This window comes from Carassius auratus, chromosome 14 (genome assembly GCF_003368295.1).
Source record: "Carassius auratus strain Wakin chromosome 14, ASM336829v1, whole genome shotgun sequence".
In the NCBI taxonomy this organism is placed as follows: domain Eukaryota; kingdom Metazoa; phylum Chordata; class Actinopteri; order Cypriniformes; family Cyprinidae; genus Carassius; species Carassius auratus.
This window is the reverse complement of record NC_039256.1, coordinates 32772963-32796324: the sequence shown is the minus strand read 5'-3', so window position 1 is coordinate 32796324 and position 23362 is coordinate 32772963. Positions and strand designations below refer to the sequence as shown.

Sequence of the window (23362 nt, the reverse complement as noted above, 5' to 3'; positions counted from 1 at the left end):
TTGAAGTCATGTTATTTTCATTCAACTAACCATATGCCAAAGATGCCAAGATTACTTTTTATTTCAAAACTGACTCCTCTTACAAATGAATACAAAATAGACATCTGTGTCTAAACATCGTACAAATAATAAAATACAGAAGATGCTCTCATGAATCTTCTGCTGTGTGTTCATGTCCTTCTCTAAATCTTCTCATCCTCATGTTCTGATCTTCCTGTATCTTTCGTAAAAGCATCATATCATCATTATGTTAATTATCTTCACACTCTTAATATCTGGATGTCAAATCCACAATGATGAAGATAAATGTCTCTCACCTGATGTGTGTCTCATGTAGATGTGAAAAGCTCCTAACAGACCGAACAGAACCATCAGCTGAAGACACCAGACCACAACAAACACCAAAGACACTGAACACACTGAACAACACAAACACAACCAATCAGACAGTCAATCAATCAATCAATCGATCGATCTGTGTAGTTGATATCTCACCAGGACAGGGTTTGAGTCTAATGGTCTTCTGTGCGTGACTGACGTTGTTCTTCACGCTGCAGCTGATGTCTCCATCAGTTCCCTCATCCAGATCAATGCTGCTGTTTCCAACCATCAGTGGATCTCCATTCAGAGTCCAGCTGTAGAGGAGCTGATCCCCCTCAGAGGAGCAGAACACCCTCATCACCCCACTGGAGGAGCAGATGATTGACACTTCCACTGAGCCAATAGGAGCTGGAGGGAGGGACACATCACAGTCACATGACAAACACAGAATCTTGTTCTTCCACACTACTCATACTATTACTGGAGTCTGTAGTGTGTTTACTGTGTGCTACAGGAATAAAAACCTTCACAGAGATTCAACTGATTCATTTGCATGAGAGTGAGATCTTTGGAGAATATGATATTGTAATGAGTCTGATGAGAGAGTTTCTGTACCTTCAACAATCACTTGAAGATCTCGAGATGTTTCTGTGCCGTTTGAGTCAGTGAGTGTTAATCTGTAATTCCCTGAATCTGCTCTGATCACACGGTTTATTATAAGAGACCCATTAATGAATGTCACATCAGTTCTGTTATTATAAAGATCACATTCCCTCATCCTGCCATACTTTACTCTACAAACTGGACCATATATTGTGTTGTTCATCCTCTTATGTAACCCCCAGTAATATTCACTAGTGCCCTGCACCTTCAGCAGTTTGAGTTTGTGTCCCAGAGCTGCGTAACAGGGATCAGACTGATCAAACCTGCAGAACCGATCCAGACCTGAAGAACAAAACACACACAGAGAAAAACCTTTGATGGCAGTAAAGTTGCATGTAAGCTCATAATACTCTTAGGGCAAGAGAATCGGACAGAAATGTCAGAGTGAGTTATTTAGTCACCTATTTTATTTTTTTATTTGAAGTCTATTTGTGAGTCTTTTTGATTGATTCATTAAAAAGAACCGATTCATTCACGAATTTAACCAAAGATCACGAAAATCCTTCTATGTATTATTATTATTACTATTATTATTATTTTATTGGTTGTTGATTCCTACCCCTAGTCATTATTCTGTTATCCTGTTATATTTCAACTAAAGAAAAACTTAAAGTATAAATATTTATATATTTTAAAGTAATATTATTTTCTGTGTCACAGCCATAATATTTCTCAATCATACTAATTATCATGAAATTGCCATTTTTAATTTATAAATGTCAATTTAATACATTCTTACTGACTGAAATTATTAAAATATTACAAGACCCTACTGACCCTAAACTTTTGAACAATACTTTTATATTCCTGCATATAAAAGAGTTCACATAGATTTGAGAAAAAGGAAGCCGTTTGGAATTCCTTTATACTTACACTGCTATTCTGTTCCCTTTTTATAGTCTGATTTTATCCCAGTACTCAAAAGTTAGTGTTATACATGTGTAGTTGTGTGTTAGTCTCACATGTGCATTGGCTCCTCATCAGTTCCTCACTCTCCGACTCATCGGGGTAGATGGCCGTGACATGGACGTCATACATTGTGCCTGTAGGCTAGTGACAATGCCCCTGAATTTTCGAGATACCCCTACCGGAGGTAGAACTAAACCCAACAATGTTTTTCCTCATCTCTAAGGTCTCCCATATATGAAATGGATTCTTGGCTAAAAATATTTTACTGCTAAGATTGTTAAATTAACAGATATGGTTATACACCCCAAAATCAATAAAGGACTAAAATATAGCCTGTCCGTATGGGAGTTAAGGCATATAAACCAATGCAGATCAATCACACAAGCTCTGAGAGCTTTGAAACTTGACATGTTTGTAGTCAGGAAGTTGATTTAACTACTAGAAAAGACTGGATTTGAATATCTTGATGTATGGAATAAACAGAGATATGTAAACACATATCTAAAATAAGCGGACATGCACAAATTTAATATCTATGCAGAATGTTTTCATTTACTTTGTGCTTGCTTTGCCTGGCATTATCATAGAAACACATGTGATGGCTTGTTGGAAAGGTGGGGTTGTGCTGAATCCAGCAATACCAAATATGTAAATATATAATAAAAGAGAAGTGTTCTGTCAGTCAATGTATGAGGTGTCCAAAATGAATGAAAATGGAACACTGACATATAATTTAGTCCAAAGCCCATTATCAGTGGTGAGAAGAATGTTGAGAAATTCAAATATAAGATACATCTAATAATGAAATATTTCATATGGCACCTTGTACTATATGGAAACTGTTGTAGAAAAAAATATATTAGTCTTTCTTATTTACTTTCTTAGACATTTTGTGGGTTTTTATATATTTTTATTTATATTCCTTATATTAATGAACTATACATTTAATTTGATAATTTAATAGCATCTTAATATATTAAGCCATGTTAAGTGTTTTTTTCTACGCTTAGCTAGAGACTTCTTGAGAACGTTCATATTCTGGTGTTCTGGCCACGGATTTGCCACACTTGTCTTTTTCTTGCAGGACCCTGTACGTTATAGTACTAAATTAGTTTTAATCATTTAATCACCATCACAGCATCTCGTCTCCATTGGCAACATGCACGATTTGTGTTGATTGCAAGTGATGTCACAGGTAGCGGAGAGTTCAAGTAGCAATTGCAAGTGACATTGTAATTTAGTTTATTTTTTCTTGTCTTCACCACCTGGCTATATAAAATGTTGGGAAATTCAAACGAAAAGTAATAAAAAAATTCAACAAAATAAAAAATAAAGACTGCAAGTGATGTCACTAGCGGAAGTGCAAGTGTCTGAGTGTGCAAGTCTGAGAGTGCAAGTACAAGCCTGCAACCAGACCCTCTTGAAACATTCTGGGGTCAACCCCCCATGATGTCACAACTGCAACACACCACTCATCCACATTGTCATCAGTGACAAAGTGGGTCATATTTGGACAGTCTGGAAAAGGGCAAGAGCAAAACCCTGTGCAGGTCAAGCCCACTGAAAGACACTGGCATTTGGTGGCATCGGTGCAGTTTCCATCTTTACAGTAGAGGTGGGTGAGGTCTCTAACTCTTTTAGGTGCTGGTGCCTTCTGGAACATCACAGATTTAATGCAGCCATCTTTTCTGAGCCTCCATCCTCTACCAACTGGGTTCCAGAGAAGAGGTTTGGCCAGGTGGCTGTGATGCCACACTGCTGTTTGGTAAACGGCTCTCAGCACATGTTGCTGGAAGCCATCTTCTGTTGGGGGTAGATTTGCTGCTGACAAATCTGTGGTAGATGCTAGTGTGTACCTCAGCTCATTCAGGTTGGTGCAAGGATGCCCATCTTGGTGCCTCTTCTTTGTCTTTCAAGATCTTTGATTGAGTGTTGGTGGTCATATCTATCAAACACTATAACGACACAGCTGTTACCTTCCTTTCCCATTAAAGTTGCAATCTTTTTCCAGACACACTCACCCAGGTCATTGAACGTTTGAAAGGCTGAATCATTGAGACTTTGAAGATCCATGCCATCAATGATATATGCTGATGGTTCTTTTACACTTGGCAGCTGCTGTTGTCTTCTTTAACAAAGAGGGTGGGACAAAATCATGTTTAATCTGAGATACAAGATTTATTATGAATTGGGAGCGGGGAAATACGAGGTTATGCATTCATTGATAAGAATGTTACAGACACAGACGTCGCTGCTGCCAGCAGTGTTTATCAAGTCTGCGGTCGCGTCGAGCCTTTTGACAAGAGATAAGGCTTTAAGGGGTAACTAAACCTTGGTCAGAGCCTGACTCCACCCACTGGCAATATTTGAAAAATGCTGAAAAGTGGGCAGAGCACAGCGGAGATAGAGGGGACAAACCAAGGGCAGGGCTGAGCGGGTGGGGCGTGAACCTGAGATCCGCAGTGACAGATTAATTTACAACTTTTGTCAGAGTCGCTAAAATGGAGAGTGACTCTAGTGACGTAAGTAGTTTTGCAACAGGGCGTTAATTTGAAGTAGAGGACTTTTCTCCCCCACCTTCACCTGAAGTGGAGGATGTCGAGGTGTCTGGGGACAGGGCCTGAGCCATATCAATTCAAGCCATTGGCTCAAACTGCGGTCTTAACTCTCAGATTCTGATCCGAGCGAAGCAGCCGCACAAGAGAGAATGGGGCCAATCTCCAAGTAAGGCACTGCGTCGCTTTTCAGCGTGAGCTGTGTGGAGAAGCCCATTTCCACCTCCATCGCATTGGAGAAGCAATTCTGCGTAAAATGCAGTTTGCACACTCCAGCTCTAGGGGGGAACTCACAGCCTTTCAGGCCAAGTACATGCAACCACTGGTGCCTAATTTTCAAGTCTGCTGGAAAACTATACAGTCCGTGCTGTTGCAACCAGCACGTACCATCCTGACCACTGTAAATAAATCTATGCTAACTTGAAGCTATCCTAACTGATGCAATACTATGGTACTAACTAATATGCTTCTAACAATCCTAATGTTACACTAACAACTATGCTAATTAACGACATAGGCTACACAAAATAATCTAAATAACTATATAAATGCTATGCTAAATAGATGCTAAAATACTCTATCCTGATCATTTTCAATACTCGCAATTCCAACTCATGACTCACTACAGTGATTTTGACGGAACAAGATGGTTTGATACTGCCAAGGGCGTGGTGAGCTGGTAACTGCTTACGTCACGTACCACCGCAAACATCCAATAGGAAAAATCTAAAAATGAAGGCAAAAATTAATCTGCCACAAACAAAGTTGACGGTCGCGTTGAGCCTTTTGACAAGAGAAAAGGCTTCAATAGTTAACCAAAGCTAACTATAGTTACATACATCTTCCTAAACTCTATTTTAAACGTTTAAGAGCTATAAAAGTGAAGCAGAACAAAAAACGATGAGGTGACTAGGCTGTAATAGGCGGAAATTAGCCTAATCTGCGCGCAAAGTTACTTTCGTGGTTCACAGGCTTCCTTCTGCACCGAAGCATTACAGCTATGGATTTTTGACAAAACAAGCCTACTCAAATGTATCTAACCTAACTATTTTCATTCGTTATTGTAAGAAAAGAAAAAAAACAGAGTTATGCAAAGATAGGCTTACTTGGCGCCAGTAGACAGACCTTTTTTCTCCCATAAATAAAACCTGTTAGCCTACTTGGGGCATTTTACATGCACAGTGCCAACTTTGAGTCAGTATAATAATAATAAAAACAATAATTTAATGCTGGTTTCCTAACATTTAATTCAATACAAGTAGAATTAGAAATTAGATACATTCTAAAACTTCAATGCACATGTATAATAAGCCTAGTAATAATAACCCTAGTACTATCGATCATAACATACTTCTACAGAGACTGGAAAACTGGATCAGGCTTTCTGGGATGGTACTCAAATGGTCCAGGTCATACATAGAAGGGAGAGGCTATTATGTGAGTCTAGGAGAGCATAAGTCTAAGTGGACGTCCATGACATGTGGAGTCCCACAAGGGTCAATTCTTGCACCGCTCTTATTTAGCCTGTATATGCTTCCACTAAGTCAAATAATGAGAAAGAACCAAATTGCCTATCACAGCTATGCTGATGATACCCAGATTTACCTAGCCTTATCTCCAAATGACTACAGCCCAATGGGAGGATCGTTGATGACATCTTTGTACGCATGCGCGAGTGGTTGTATGGCAACAAAACAAACAGTATGGCGGGCTGTAAAGACACAACGAGCACTTTCAAGAGAGTTAGCGGGCGAAATCCTCAATATATAAGCACTTTAACATCTGAAGACCGGAGGAGGTTTGGAGAGAAGCTCAAAATTTGTATTGGTGACAAAATCGAAGTTATTCAAAACCCATATGAGATCTGGGATGACAAAAAAACGTTGGTCCGACTCGCCCGTGTCTTGGCCACCAATCTGCTGGGGAGACATTTATTCTTATTTAATAGAAACCCCTGGATCCTTCACTCATGAATGATTAAAGGCTTTCAAAAGTCTGGAGGCCTATGATTATTTTGTTTCTCGAAAACTTGGGCTGATCTTTTCTGCCAAACAGAAAGCAGTGATCGTGCTAAAGTCTTCATTGATCAGTGTTCTTATTTACTTATTTATTTATTGAAAATGTAGTGACTGTTGTACCAATTCAATTGTGTTCAGTGTGAGACTTTCAATGGCATCTGTACTAATGGTGAAAAATTGTATATAACAGCTTACACATTTCTCCTTCTTTCAAATCCAGGCTTGGAGAAACATGCAGTCATGTAGCAGCTTTAATGTTTAAAGTAGAAGCAGCTGTCAGGATAGGACTTACAAATGCTGCATGTACTAGTGAGGCTTGTAGCAAAGCACAGCTACAGAATGATGTGAGGAACATAGTCTGGGTGTTGTGGATTGCGGTTTGGGACACCTGAATCAGAAAGCGAAAACATATGACTCGGTTGATTTGACTCAGTTTTATTTATTTTTATTCAATCTTCTATAAATATATAGTCACTAAGACTTACCATGAACAAAATGTGCCTCACAAACTCGATCAGAAGCTGCAGGCTTTCTTCGGAGCGCCCAGGTTCAATCGCCTAATTGCACGCAACCATTTCTTTCGTTTTTCGCTATCCTTTTGGAGGGAATTCTAAAAAACTTTTTATCAGGCCCCCAACTAACCGTACAATCGACCACACAGCAAGAGTGAACCATCCTCTTCTCTAAATCCTCCTCCAAACGTCCAAAACAATCAAATTACAGGTATCTAGCGGTGTTTCCTGCCACATGATTCCCATGATGCAACGCGACAAACATAAACAATGACGTCACAAAAGATCCGCCTATTGACTCCCTCTGCCAATGCGTTGATAAAATTAATAGTTGGATGTGCCAGAGCTTTCTTCAGTTAAACAAGTAAAAAAAAAACTAAAGTCATTGCATTTGTAAACAAACATGAAGTTTTCAAGGTGAATGCATACCTTGACTCTAGGGGTCTCACAACTAAAAATCAAGTCAGGAATCTTGGTGTGATTCTGGAGACAGACCTTAGTTTCAGTAGTCATGTCAAAGCAGTAACTAAATCAGCATACTATCCTCTCAAAAACATTGCAAGAATTAGATGTTTTGTTTCCAGCCAAGACTTGGAGAAACTTGTTCATGCCTTTATCACCAGCAGGGTGGACTATTGTAATGGGCTCCTCACCGGCCTTCCCAAAAAGACCATTAGACAGCTGCAGCTCATCCAGAACGCTGCTGCCAGGATTCTGACTAGAACCAGAAAATCTGAGCATATCACCCCAGTCCTCAGGTCCTTACACTGGCTTCCAGTTACATTTAGGATTGATTTTAAAGTACCTTTACTCATATTTAAGTCACTAAATGACCTAGGACCGAAATATATTGCAGATATGCTCACTGAATATAAACCTAACAGACTAGGATCAAGTCAGTTAGAAATACAAAGGGTTCACTCAAAACAAGGGGAGTCCGCCTTTAGTTACTATGCTGCCCACAGTTGGAATCAGCTTCCAGAAGAGATCAGATGTGCTAAAACACTAGTCACATTTAAATCTAGACTCAAAACGCATCTTTTTAGCTGTGCATTTATTGAATGAGCACTGTGCAATGTCCGAACTGAATGCACTATATTTTCACTGTTTTTTTTTAATGTAAAATCATTTTCTAACTGTTTTTAAATTCATTTTAGTTAAGTAGTTTTTTCATCATTTTAAAAGTTTTAAAATTGCTTGTCTTTATTTTTGTTATTATTTTTCTTCATGATTATTTTACTTTTATTTTATGTAAAGCACTTTGAATTACCATTGTGTACGAAATGTGCTATATAAATAAACTTGCCTTGCCTTGCCTTGCCTAGTAATAAGTAGACATTTAAAATACATCAATAACTGATATCATAGTTTAAAACAGATAAATTCAGAGTTAAGGCTTGCTTTATATGTTGCTCGACGAGGATTTCTCTATCGTTGTGACTTAAAATCCTAAAGACACAAAATGGCGTGGAAGCTCCTGCCGCGGAGTGAAGAAGAGGTGGCGTTACGAGGATTCTCAGACAGTTGAAGTGTCCAGTGGAGTTAAGAGATTTTCTCTCAATCTATTTTCAACACTTTAGATTGTTTACCACGTGGGGTTTGACCAATAGCATTGAATTGTGAAAAAATATGAAATAGACAAAATTTGGACATGCAAGGATTCTGCCCGTCAGTGACGATATTTTAATAAAGGTGTTCCATTCCAATGTTAACCTGATTCAATTGGATCTGTGGTTCATATGAATTGTATAATATACTGTGCCTTATGAAATGTATCATTATTAAATGTAACATAAATATAGATCAGCACTTACCTAATGTAAGTTACTTTGCAGTGACAATGAATTTGTCAACATTCTACTCACCACTGATAATGTGATTTGGACTTGAGACTATTTTGTCCAGTGTTCTTTCATTTTGGACACCTCATACATTGACTGACAGAACACTTCTCTTTTATTATATATTTACATATTTGGTATTGCTGGATTCAGCACCACCTCACCTTTCCAATAATCTATTATATGTGTTTCTATGATAATGCCAGGCAAAGCAAGCACAAAGTAAATGAAAACATTCTGCATAGATATTAAATTTGTCCATGTCCGCTTATTTTAGATATGTGTTTACATGTCTCTATTTATTCCTTAAATCAAGATATTCATATCCAGTCTTTTCTAGTAGTTAAATCAACTTCCTGACTACAAACATGTCAAGTTTCAAAGCTCTCAGAGCTTGTGTGATTGATCTACATTAGTTTATATGCCTTAACTCACATACGGACAGGCTATATTTTAGTCATTTATTGGTTTTGTGGTGTATAACAATATCTGTTAATTTAACAATCTTAGCAGTAAAATATTTTTAGCCAAGATTCCATTTCATATATGGGAGACCTTAGAGATGAGGAAAAACATTGTTGGGTTTAGTTCTACCTCCGGTAGGGGTATCTCGAAAACTAAAGCACTTTTTGACCATTTGTCACTAGCCTACTGTGTCTAAATCTGTCAAGACGTGGCTTGTCTCTTCATGACTCAGGTCTTTCTACAAAGATCAATTTTAAAGAGTTCATTAAATTTGTATTTAAAATGTAATTTGATATTGCTTTAAAATCAATGGTACCCTCTTAAAAATCAAGTTTTTTTATTGGCATCAGTGGTTCCATGAAGAGCCTTTTACATCCATGGAACATTTGCATTGATCGAAAGGATAAACAAATGGTTCTTTTTAAGAACCTTTTCCTAAAAAGTTTCTTTGGGAATCCCAAAAATGGTTCAATAGAATCGCTGCAAACCCCCTTTTGGAAGCTTGACTTTTAAGAGTGAGAGTGAATGGGGCTTGCATTTAATTTGTTTATTTATTTAAACAGGGACAGTGTAAAATTTACATTAACCTTAAAAGGAGATATGCATTTTACCAGGTTGTAGCACTTGTGCTAATTTACACCTGTAGTCCCTGGACAACTCCAAAGTCTTTGGTTGATTTGAATTAAAGTGTCTTTGAAATGAATAAATGTAAATGTTGGTACAGATATTTAACTGGTAAACATACATATTTGAAGTTGTTCTCTTCCTGTTGATCCAACTGATGCGGTACAGTATGACATCTGGTGCTCCATGCTCCCATGTGGCTCTGAATGAAGTCTGGTTTACCTCAGAAAACCTCAAGTTCTTGGGCACAGGAACCACATCTGAATAAGAAAGAATGTGACATAGAAACTGGTCTGAGCAGGCCGACTGTGAACATTGTGAACTGAAAAGTTGGAGCAAGGAAATTTGTTCCTGTTCAGTCATTTTGTGTCATCTTGGAGAATCAGTGAGGATTATAAGCTCACCAGTTATTGTGCTGCTATGCATAGGATTTGCTGGACCCTTGTCATAGACGGGAGTGACGGTAACATCATACTTCGTCTGAGAGCGGAGGCCGGTGAGAAGCAGAGCGGTGATGTTACCGTTGATCTGAACCTGTCAAACACCAACGTCAACATTTACATTAACACATATCCAGGGAAAAGGAATTACAGATGCTTCTGATAGGCCAACTCGCCTTGACTCCAAAGTCTCGCTAAATAAGGACTGAAATCTGTGTATGTGCAGCTGAGTGTTTCAATCACCACCCAACTAGATCTTCTGAGGACAAAACTTGTCGAGGATGTTGTCAGGGTGTTGTTATGTGGTTGCTAAGGTTTTCTGATTTTTCTCAGCGTATTGTTATGTTGTTCTTAGTTATTGCTTATTGCCTCAAGTCTTTGATATTATGTGCCTGACTGCATGAAAACCCTTACCATCCTTAATCCTTAAAATGATATTTGTCCTGAATCTTTAAGACACTCACTGACTTCACCCTGGTCTGTAAGTTGTCTTGATAATAAACAAATCATATCTCAGTTTAAATGTTTACAGTACCTTATTCTAATGACTAAAAATGTGCCTTTGTTCTTCTTCGCCTTCAACTAGCATGAAATCAGCAGATGATTTGAGGGACCTGTTTTGCTCATTTAATTAGTTTTTTAGGGTTAAATGGTTACTAAGGACTTTGTTGCAATGCACACTAAGTAATTACAGAGATATACTTAAGGACCACCTCAAGGTACATTTAGTGGACTCTTTAAGACCGTAAGAGCTTGCTTAACCTTTTAAATTCCTCGAGATAACCCTCCTTTTTTATTTTTGTAACATCGTAAATGTCTTTACTTTCACTTTTGATCAATTAAATGCATCCTTTTTGAAGAAAATAAGAATTATTTTCTTGACTGGTAATGTGTTCAACAAAGTTTTCATTTTTTCCTTAATTAGAATCGGTAATGGGACATTTTAGAGATTTGGAATTTAGTGAGTTTTGACTAAATCATATTAAGTCTTCGACTTTGATGATCCCTGCTCTCTGACTTATATAACCATTTTGTTGACCTCTTTCAGCTCTCCATCCTCTTGCTTGTAGGTGAGGATGTAGTTCCTGACGTTCCCAGGAGCTGCATCCCAGGTGAAACGCATGGAGCTGTGAGTCACTTCTGAGATTCTCAGCTTACCTGATGGAGGCAGGGGCACTAGGGGAGAAATAGATGCATTTCATTTGATACTCATAAAAAATATACTATGTATTAATAACAGTATTAATAAACCATCTGAAAATTAAGAGATGACTAGCGTACGAGTGACTCTGCTGTTGATGAGTGGTTCGCTGGTCACCTTCCCCTTTAAGGAGGTTAACAGGGAGATCAAATTTACTGTGTTTGGAAGCAGCTGCGATAGCAAGTCATCCTTCACATCTGGAACAACTGGCATCCGCAGGAGGGAAGGAAGGACATTAGTGAAGCAACGGCCCAGGTTAAACACACTCCCGGTTAGGGTATGTCTCCGAATAAATCAGATCATCCTGATCTCCTGGGATGATGGTTCTATAGGTCTGTACAGGATTGTAAAACAGTTTCTCCCTGCCTAGATCAACTGGTTATGCTAAGAGGCTGCTGGCAGAGGTAGGTTTACTTTGCATTGAGGTTAAATAAAGCAGAGCTGGAAATGTTGGTAGATCGTCTGGAGGGTGTTGTGGAAGGTGTCAGTGGAACAGGCTCTCACCTCCGTCTTTCCAGAGGACACTAGCTCCCATCTGACCCTCATGGATGTTATGTCCTTGTCGTATACGGTCATGCTTGTGACAGCAGGTAGGGGCACTGTGGAAATCCGCAAGAGGAAAACATTGATATAAAATAGGGCTTTAATAATAAAAAGGTGTGATTTCTCATCAAAGTATAAATGCTTTGGTCAAACAAGAGCATTAAATGACCATAAAGCTAAATCCACCATAGCTGATTTTCCACTGTCGTGCCAGTGCAAGCCAGTGCTTTAAACTGGCCAGGTGGGGCGAATGGCACATTTTGTGCTTTCTATTACAAATGAGTTTAATTTGTGTATTGTAGAACCACACTCAAGAATTACACGCACCACACAAATAAGATCCATTTGCAGTAACAAACATTCATAGATATTTTATGGACCTCTGCGTTTATTCTCATCGGATATTGTGCATCAGTGGGCTCGAGACTCACAGTAAACCAGATATCTGTATCTGATCTGAATGTTTCCTCCGATTGTGAAACCAGGACTGTTGTAATGATTGTTTCTTCCTGAATAATTGCAAGATTGTGTATCTTTGAGGTCTAAATCTGTTGCAACTACTTGTTTTAGTTATTATTTACATTGGCCTACATGCCTTATATGGACATTGTATTTGCACTTATGTGATCTCTTTGAATCATGAGTATGTGTGTATATGGAGTTTATCTCTTGATTTTCAGCCTTTAAAAGAGTAATCTGATAAAGCTGAGATAAAACTGCCTGTTTCATTAGTATCTTGGTCACTAGACATCACTAGAAGTAACTGACACTAGGGTGATTTAGTACCTTAACAGCAACCAAACGCATTTTTACAGTAGTCTCTAATACACCTTTTTTGTCCACATCATTTTGGGGTCTTTACAAAAATATCAAACTCAAGGTCCCACTTTATCTTAAGGTCCAGTTCTCACTATTAACAAACCATTAACTACAACTTTTGCCTCAATAAACTCTTAATTTGTTGCTCCTTAATAGTTACATTTATGTATTGGGTGGGATTAGGGGTATAGAATATGCTCATGGAGAATATGTGCTTTGTAAGTACTAATAAAAAGCCAATATGTTAATAATGGGGGAGTCGTGGCCTAATGGTTAGAGGGTTGGACTCCCAATCGAAGGGTTGTGAGTTCTATTTCGGGCCGGACGGAATTGTGGGTGGGGGGAGTGCATGTACAGTTCTCTCTCAACCTTCAATACCACGACTTAGGTGCCCTTGAGCAAGGCATCGAACCCCCAACTGCTCCCCGGGCGCTGCAGCATAAATGGCTGCCCACTGCTCCGGGTGTGCTCACAGTGTGTGTGTGTGTTCACTGCTCTGTGTGTGTGCATTTCGGATGGGTTAAATGCAGAGCACAAATTCTGAGTATGGGTCACCATACTTGGCTGAATGTCACTTCACTTTCACTTCACTTTCACTTAATATGCATGCTAATAAGCAACAGGTTAATAGTGAGAATCGGTCGCTTCTAAGGTGTTACCGTTTTGCATTTAATTTAGTATTACAAATTTTGTTTTTCAGAGATTGCAGATCTGATTGAATAGCATTACAAAATTAGTCTGATGTGAGAGTGACTCACATGCAGCAGTTTGCAGCAGCATCAGTCCAAAGATGAGCATCATTTCTCTAAAGTACATTTTCAGAAGAACTCAATCCCAGCAGAACAGTGTGACGCTGCTTCAGATCGTGACATGAGAATCTGGACTACTGTCCATCTGTGTTCTGGCTCTCATCAAGCATCTTCATGGCACAATGAGGAAATATCTAAAGAGGAAGTTTCATTTTATGCGGAAGGATGTGACTTTAAATGCAGACCTTGAGCCAAAAACGCATCACCAAACACGCATTTGTTCAGCAGAGATGCTCTAGTCATCTTTTTAGATTAAACACTTTTATATCATTAAGATAATCGAATCAATGCATTTGTATTATTTTAAAGTAAATGGACATAAAACATAATTAACTGAAATATGCAGGGAAATTACCATTTTAGTAATGTATTATTGTCAGATGTATGATCTGTTTTGATTTAGTTTTCTGTTTCCTTTTTCCTGCCTTGTTTGTTTCCATGGATTTTGATGACTTAGCTCCAGACCTGTTTTAGTTCTCCCAATTAAGTTTTGGTTACTTAAGTCTGTGTTCCCCTATATTCCTTTGTCCACTACCAATGGCTGCATCCAAAAATTGAAAAATTCTGCCTTCGGTGGACGTATTCCAATCTAGGATGGCATTAAGGCACTTCTGAATTCAGTATTAGCTTCAGTTCCTGTCTCCTGAGATGCCTTCATCTGGAGGATTTTTGAAGGCAACATAGATGTATGCTTCACTGCCTTTGATATCCCACAATCCTGTTCGTTCCATTCAATGAAAGTTAAGCTAAAAAAATAAAGATGGCATCTTAAAGTTGCGGCTGGTGGTCTGTCTGTGTGTTAAATTATGTTTTTGATAAATGTTTTCCCTTTTTGATTATATTTCTAGCGAGAAATTAATATTGCTGTAATAAAATATTCACTTATTTATCAACAAATCACTCTATGTTTTGCAGTAGATCATTGAACTGTTACACTGCCTCAGAAGCCTGTCCAAAATCCAATTAATGTGGTGCCTTTGAGCAAAAATGCTGCCTGCAAAATCATTAGCTGATACGGCAGCGAATATTTATTCATTTTGATTTGTGTTTGGTTGTGCTTATTCTCTCCTGTGGATTATTAAAATAACTCTTTGATTATACTCTATACAGAAAGTAAGACAGGTGGCATTTTTCTTTCTTTCTTATTTTGTTTTGTTCAGGCTCTGTCTGTCACAACGTATAAAGGACAGGACGCAAGTTGCAAGTAAACAGTATTTATTAGAGACGTAAGGTCAGGCTGGGTTGGTGGTGGGTGGCGCAGGAACCTTGATGGCACCACAGATCGGTGAGAAGGTGATAGAGTGCGCAGGTGAGTGATGATGAGGTATCCGTGAGAGTAATGCTGAGCAGATGGGACACAGACAAGGATCACGGAGGACCTCAAACAACGATCTGACAAACAAGAGACGAAAGACAGGGCATTAAATAGGCTGATGAAATGAGCTGCAGCTGCCGCTGATCAAGATGATTACCTGTCTATTGTAATCATCGATAAGAGAGTGATCCAGGATGTCTCTAGCAGGCACCCAACTTCTCTCCTCCGGACCATAACCTTCCCAGTCCACCAAGTACTGAAATCCGCGTCCCCTCCGTCTTGAGTCCAGAATACGGAGATAGGCCCGTAGCTGATATAGTAATAGTAATGTATTGTGGGCGTACTCCACCATCAACAGTTTTTGGCTCCAGGAGGAAGGATTCTTGGAGACCAGACATTGCAACACCCTTTCCAAATCTTGGTTGGCTCTCTCGGTTTGACCATTGCTCTGGGGATGAAACCCTGATGATAGACTTACAGTCGCTCCCAGTAATCTACAAAACTCACGCCAAAATTTGGACACAAACTGGGGTACCCTGTCGGAAACCACGTCGGTCGGGAGGCCATGTAAACGAAAGACGTGATCTACGACGGTCAACGCTGTCTCTTTGGCTGAGGGTAATTTGGGCAAGGGAATAAAGTTGTCCGCCTTCGAGAACCGGTCCACCACGGTCAAAACTACCGTGTTGCCCTGAGAGGGCGGGAGGGCAGTAATCTAAAAAAATCTAGTGCGATATGGGACCAGGGTCTTGAAGGGACCGGCAGCGATTGAAGTAACCCATCAGGGGGTCGATTGTAAGTCTTACCAGTGGCACAAACCGAGCAAGCCAAAACAAAACTGTGAATATCGCGAGCTATAAGTGGCCACCAGAATCGTTGCTTGACCAAAAATTTAGTATGGTTAACTCCTGAATGACAAGCCACATTAGAACAATGCCCCCACTGAATAACGTTGGACTGTAATCCCTCCGGCACAAATAATTGATTCAGTGGGCACCCGGGCGGAGGCATTACCCCTTTTAAGGTCGTCTTGACCTTCGATTCAACCTCCCATGTGAGTGTGGAGACCACTAATGTCTCAGGTAAAATATACTCGGGAGTAGATGGGCGTTCAGAACGGTCAAAAATGCTCACCAATGAATCGGGTTTGATTTTCTGGGAACCCGGGCGGTAGAGAGAGTAAAATCAAAACATCCGAAAAAAGTGCCCACCGAGCCTGCCTGGAGTTCAACCTTTTGGCAGTTCTAATGTATTCTAAATGCTTGTGGTCGGTCCATACTATAAAAGGAACCCCAGAGCCTTCTAACCAGTGGCGCCATTCTTCCAATACCATCTTGACTGCCAACAATTATCAGTTACCAATATCATAATTACATTCGGCAGGTGATAATCGGTATGAAAAAAATGTGCACGGGTGCATCTTGTCGTCTGTGGGAGAACATTGGGATAACACCGCACCTACCCCCAGCTCTAACGCATCAACCTCCACCACAAACTGACGTGATGATCAGGGGTGATTAAGATAGAGGCCGAAACGAAGCAGCCCTTCAGTTTGGCAAACACAGCCTCAAACACATATCTCGCAGCACGCCGTTGAAGAATGCCTGGAAGACCGCTGGGGAGTTGGACAGCCCGAAGGGCATGACCAAGTATTCAAAGTGCCCCCTGGGGGTGTTAAAAGCGGTCTTCCATTTATCCCCCTCCCTAATACGGACCAAATGATAAGCATTACGTAAGTCCAATTTCGTGAAGATCGACGCTCCCTGCAAACTCTCGAAGGCTGAAGACATCAACGGCAAAGGGTATGTATTCTTTATCGTGATGTTGTTCAGTCCCCGGTAATCAATACAAGGTCGCAGAGACCCATCTTTCTTCCCCACAAAAAAGAACCCCACCCCAACTGGAGAAGAGGAAGGGCGGATGAACCCCGAAGCTAGAGAATCAGAAATTTATTTCTCCATAGCCTCCCTTTCTGGAACAGAAAGTGAATATAATTTGCCTTTAGGTGGATACTTACCTGACAGTAAATCTATGGCACACAGTCATAGGGACGATGCGGAGGGAGAGAAGCAGCACGAGACTTACTGAACACTTCCTTCAGGTTGAGGTACTCCGCGGGCACGTTAGACAAATCCACTGCTTCCTCCTGAAACATAGACATAGAAACAGATGGACAAGCAGACACTAGACAAGACTCAAGACATTTATTACTCCAGGCCAGGATGGTATGAAGTTGCCAGTCCACTTTGGGGTTGTGACGGAGGAGCCAGGAGTGACCAAGAACTATGGGTGCAAGGGGAGAGTCTAGTATATAGAATGAGATGATTTCTGAGTGATTGCCTGATGTGGTAAGGGTAATATTTCCAGTGGTGAGTGAGATGACCGGCAGTCTTTGTCCATTAAGGGCGTGAACCTTGATCTGGTGAGTGAGGGGTCTGAGGGGAATTTGAAGTTTGCGTGCAAGTGCATGGTCCATGAAATTACCTTCAGCCACAGAGTCCAGAAATGCTTGACAGTCGTGAGACCGTGCTGACCATCTCACTGGGAGGAGCATAGATGATGATGAGGTCTTCTCAGCGGAGGTCCCACCCGATAGTAGCCTCATACTTACTACCGGACAGATGTAGGCGTGATGACCGGTTCCACCGCAGTAGAGGCAAAGGCCCAGGGATCTCCGCCTCTCCTTCTCCTCCCGGGAAAGCCGAGCTCACCCTACCTGCATGGGCTCGTGATCGTAGGAGGGGCTGGCCGCATCCCCACCGCTGACCCGGGTACCCGTAGGAGCTCTCTGTGTGAGATTGGGTAGGTTACGTCATTCTACTCTTGTCAGTCGTGCATCTACCCTTAGTGCCAGCTTGAGTGAGGTCGGAAGGTCCAGGGCGTAGATCTCCTTCTGGACGCGGTCAGCCAGCCCATGCAGGAACATGTCCCACTGCGCCTCCTCATTCCATTGACACTCCACCGCCAGGGTACAGAACTTGATAGAGAAATCCGATACTGATCCCTCTCCTTGCCGTAATTCGGCTAGCCTCCTAGCCGCCTCTCTCCCGGCGACGGCCCGATAGAACACTCGCCTCATCTCCGCGTTGAGTGTCTGGAACGAGGCGCAGCATGTTTCTTGATTCTCCCACACCGCCATTCCCCATAATGCTGCCCTCCCAGTGAGCAGCATTAAAACGAACGCCACCTTGGCTTGTTCATTGGAGAAGGTCATGGGTTGAAGGGTGAAGTGCATTGAGCATCGTGTTAGGAAAGCTCTACAGAAATTTGGCACACCAGAGTAGGTTTCCGGAAACAGAAGGCGTGGTTCCGGCTGGGAGGGGGTCTCCGGTGGTGTGAGGGGAACGGACGGTCTGAGCGGCGCAGTGGGGGCTCGCAAGAGTTGTAATTGCTTGGTGAGCTCGGACACCTGCGCCACCAAAGCCTGGACAGCGCGACCAGTGTCGTTAAGATTTCGTTCCTGGGAGTCCATCCTTCGAGCACTTGCGCTGAGGAACTCTTCTCTCTTCTAACGCCGATGATGGGTTACTCGCTGCTTCCATGAGTGGTCAGATCATTCTGTCACAACGTATAAAGGACAGGACGCAAGTTGCAAGTAAACAGTATTTATTAGAGACGTAAGGTCAGGCTGGGTTGGTGGTGGGTGGCGCAGGAACCTCGATGGCAGCACAGACCGGTGAGAAGGTCATAGAGTGCGCAGGTGAGTGATGATGAGGGATCCGTGAGATGATGGTGTAATAAGGTTTATTGGGACAGCAAGAAAATCTATTTTCTTTTTTTTTTTTTTAAACAAGAAACGATAAAAAAAAACTTATCACATGAACAAATGTGATATGAAACTATATTGTATATTGAAATGTATGTATTTATATTTGCATTTAACCCTTTAAATGTTCAATGGACCTAAACTACAGGCTTACTATGTCTTTTTACACTAACCACATGATTAAAATTTGACCAATCAAATGTTTATATTCAAATAACGTAATGTAGTCAACCCTGAAAATATTTGACAAATAGAAATGTAATTGTTCATTTTTTTTTGTTGACACTGACTTCTTGCAAGAATGCCTGTTTTGTGTGGCTGAATGCTATTGTGTAACACTGAGCTTTTTAGATTTCAACAGTAGGTAAAAGTTAACTAAAAATGCAATACTGTAGTACACAAAAATATGCATATTTCTGCAGTCCATTTACATGTAATCATTTAGCAGATGCTTTTATCCAAAGTGACTTACAAATAAGTCAAATCAACTTGGAGGACAAATAGTGGTGAGTTTAGGTAAAGTGGTGCAGAGCCAGTGCTTTTTTTTGTAGGCAAGCATCAGTGCCTTGAATTTGATGCGAGAGGCTTTTATCAGCCAGTGCAAGTTTATGATGAGAGGTGTGATGTGTGTCTCTTCAGCTTATTAAAGACCACTCTTGCTGAAGCATTCTTGATCAGCATTACAGTTCAATCGTCCTGTCTGGATATAAAAAGAGCTTGGAATCAGGAGTTAGCTGTTGTGATAGAAGGGGCCTGAACCTCCTAATTTTGTACAAAGCAAATCTGCAAAACAAGGCAGTTCTATCATTGTGGTCTAGGAATTTTAACTCATCGTCAATGATGAGCCCAGCTGAATAGAGAAGTTGTGATGAAGTGTTGGTTTAGCTGGCACCACAAGCAGTTCTGTCTTTGCAAGGTTGAAATGAGAAATGCATGTCAGGCAGGTCGTGATGCAAGCAGTTATACCATCAGATCTTCTGAGAAGTGAGACATTTATTTTACATGCAAATACAAAATTAACATTTATGTCCATTTTTACGTTATGTCATATAGTAAACAGAAAATTGCAACAATATATAATCCATTCAAATTAATTAATTAAATTGTCCTAAATACAATTAAAAGAAACACCAACAATGAGAAGGAGTCATGTTACGTGCTCATGAACCTAGTTGCACTTGAGTAGAGCTCTGTACTTTGGCCCCTTTTTTAAGGTTTATTCATTAATAATATATTCCCTGATGGTTAGGAAATTGGAATCAGCAGGAGTTGTCCGATTAAGAAGACATCCAAGCCAATGACTGCGGGTGATATGGTGGACAAAATGGCGAACACACTTTGGAGACATTATCAGAACGGAGTTGACGGCGATGCAGAACGAGCTTGTCACATGTCAGTTGTTCAGTCACTATGCTCTAAATTGGATCTTGTTACAGGGGAGATTTGAGAACAAAAGAAAGTTGTCGCAGATCACGATAGGTGAGTAGCCATGCACGAGCAACAGATTGTGGCCTTACAGGATTGCAATAGGCACAGCAATCTGTGTCTGGTTGGATTGCCTGAAGGTTCTGAAAAGGACGACCCTATGGGCTTTTTGAATTCAATTCAATTCAATTCAAGTTTATTTGTATAGCGCTTTTTACAAAACAAATCGTTACAAAGCAACTTTACAGAAAATTATGTTTCTACAATATTTAGTAGTAGCTAGTAGTTTGTGCACATTTGACAGGATTTTAGAAAAACTAAAAAATAATAATAATAATACAAGACGTAGTCAGCTAGACGATGAACTATCAATATTATTAATTAAGTTATTATATGATTAAGTCACACATTTAGGAATAATTGTTAGTTCTGTTTGTTCATTCAGGGTTAGCATCATCTGGGGTCCTCTGAGGGTCAGCATCATCTCTTCTCAGATGTTCTGGATCCAGACTGGAGCTTGTTTAAATCCTAGTTACCACGGGATGTGAATCCCGTGGCAAAACATAGAAACAAAATACAGACATCATTAGCATAGCTGCTGATCCAACAAAGTAAAATTTATTTAACCCAAGCTAATGAATAAAAATGCACCTTTGATCAGATGCAACTACACTCACAATTAAAAAGATACATTATTCGAATGCTTGGCGAAAGAGATGTGTTTTTAATCTAGATTTAAACAAAGAGAGTGTGTCTGAACCCCGAACATTATCAGGAAGGCTATTCCAGAGTTTGGGAGCCAAATGTGAAAAAGCTCTACCTCCTTTAGTGGACTTTGCTATCCTAGGAACTACCAAAAGTCCAGCGTTTTGTGACCTTAGGGTGCGTGATGGGTTGTAACGTGGTAGAAGGCTAGTTAGGTACGCTGGAGCTAAACCATTTAGGGCCTTATAGGTAAGTAATGATAATTTGTAACTGATACGGAACTTAATAGGTAGCCAGTGCAGAGACTGTAAAATTGGGGTAATATGATCATATTTTCTTGACCTCGTAAGGACTCTAGCTGCTGCATTTTGGACGACCTGTAGCTTGTTTATTGAAGAAGCAGGACAACCACCTAGAAGTGCATTACAATAGTCCAGTCTAGAGGTCATGAATGCATGAACTAGCTTTTCTGCATCAGAAACAGATAACATGTTTCGTAGCTTGGCAATGTTTCTAAGATGGAAGAATGCAATTTTTGTAACATTTGAAATATGATTTTCAAAAGACAAATTGCTGTCTAATATAACACCCAGATTTCTGACTGTAGAGGAAGTAACAGTACATCCGTCTAGTTGCAGATTGTAATCTACAAGATTCTGTGTAGTGTTTTTTGGTACAATAATTAATATCTCCGTCTTATCTGAATTTAATTGGAGAAAATTCTTTGTCATCCAATCTTTTACATTTTTAACACACTCTGTTAGCTTAGATAATTGGGAAGTTTCATCTGGTCTCGTTGATATATACAGCTGAGTATCATCAGCATAACAGTGGAAGCTAATTCCGTATTTTCTAATAATATTACCAAGGGGCAACATGTATATTGAAAATAGAAGGGGACCTAGGACGGATCCTTGTGGCACTCCATATTTTACTGATGATAAATGAGATGACTCCCCATTTAAGTAAACAAAATGGTAGCGATCGGACAGGTAGGATCTAAACCATCTTAGAGCCTGCCCTTGAATACCTGTATAGTTTTGTAATCGATCTATGAGTATGTCATGATCTATGGTGTCGAACGCAGCACTAAGATCAAGTAAGACTAGAAATGAGATGCAGCCTTGGTCTGACGCAAGGAGCAGGTCATTTGTAATTTTAACAAGTGCAGTTTCTGTGCTATGGTGGGGCCTAAAACCTGACTGAAATTCTTCATACAGATCATTTTTATGCAGGAAGGTGCTCAATTGAGCAGACACAACTTTTTCTAAAATTTTAGACATAAATGGAAGATTTGAAATAGGCCTATAATTTGCCAGTACACTAGGATCTAGTTTTGGTTTCTTAATAAGAGGCTTGATAACTGCCAGCTTGAATGGTTTTGGGACGTGTCCTAAAGATAACGACGAGTTAATGATATTGAGAAGCGGTTCTTCGGCTACAGGTAACAGCTCTTTCAGTAATTTAGTGGGTACAGGATCTAATAAACATGTTGTTGGTTTAGATACAGTGATAAGTTTATTTAGCTCCTCCTGTCCTATAGTTGTAAAGCACTGCAGTTTATGTTTGGGTGCGATGGATGAAACTGAAGTGTTAGATGCTGTAGAATCTACATTCGCTATTGTATTTCTAATGTTATCTATTTTATCAGTGAAGAAATTCATAAAGTCATTACTATTTAACGTTGGTGGAATATTTGAATCAGGTGGCGTCTGGTAATTTGTTAACTTAGCCACTGTGCTAAATAAAAACCTTGGATTGTTTTGGTTATTTTCAATGAGTTTGTGTATATGCTCTGCCCTAGCAATTTTTAGAGCCTGTCTATAGCTGGACATACTGTTTTTCCATGCAATTCTAAAAACTTCTAAGTTAGTTTTTCTCCATTTGCGTTCAAGACTACGAGTTACTTTCTTGAGAGAGTGAGTATTACTGTTATACCATGGTACATTACGTTTTTCTCTAACTTTTTTCAATTTGATTGGGGCAACAGCTTCTAATGTATTAGAGAAAATAGTGCCCATGTTGTCAGTAATTTTGTCTAATTCATGTGTATTTTGGGGTACAAATAGCAGTTGAGATAGATCAGGCAGGTTATTTGCGAATCTGTCTTTGGTGGCTGGAACAATAGTTCTGCCCAGACGGTATCGCTGCGACATATAGTTAATATCAGTTATACGCAGCATGCACGATACAAGGAAATGGTCTGTAATATCATCACTTTGAGGTACAATATCTATAGCAGTAAGATCGATGCCATGCGATATAATTAAATCTAGTGTATGATTAAAACGATGAGTGGGCCCGGTGACATTTTGCTTGACTCCAAAGGAGTTTATTAGGTCAGTAAACGCAAGTCCTAATGTATCATTTGTATTATCAACGTGAATATTAAAATCTCCCATGATTAGCGCCTTATCAACTGTAACTAGAA

The 23362-nt window shown here is 40.0% G+C and overlaps 1 protein-coding gene across 1 annotated transcript in view; it reads right to left on the bottom strand.

The window, feature by feature from the left end:
* Positions 1 to 23362, bottom strand: part of LOC113114358 (uncharacterized) — a 215847-nt gene that overhangs the window by 181041 nt on the left and 11444 nt on the right. The window contains exons 3-4 of the mRNA XM_026281269.1: positions 937 to 1266; positions 496 to 729 (exon numbers count right to left, since the gene is read on the bottom strand). Of these exons, the coding sequence (XP_026137054.1) occupies positions 496 to 729; positions 937 to 1266 (564 nt within the window). The remainder of the gene's footprint in view (positions 1 to 495; positions 730 to 936; positions 1267 to 23362) is intronic.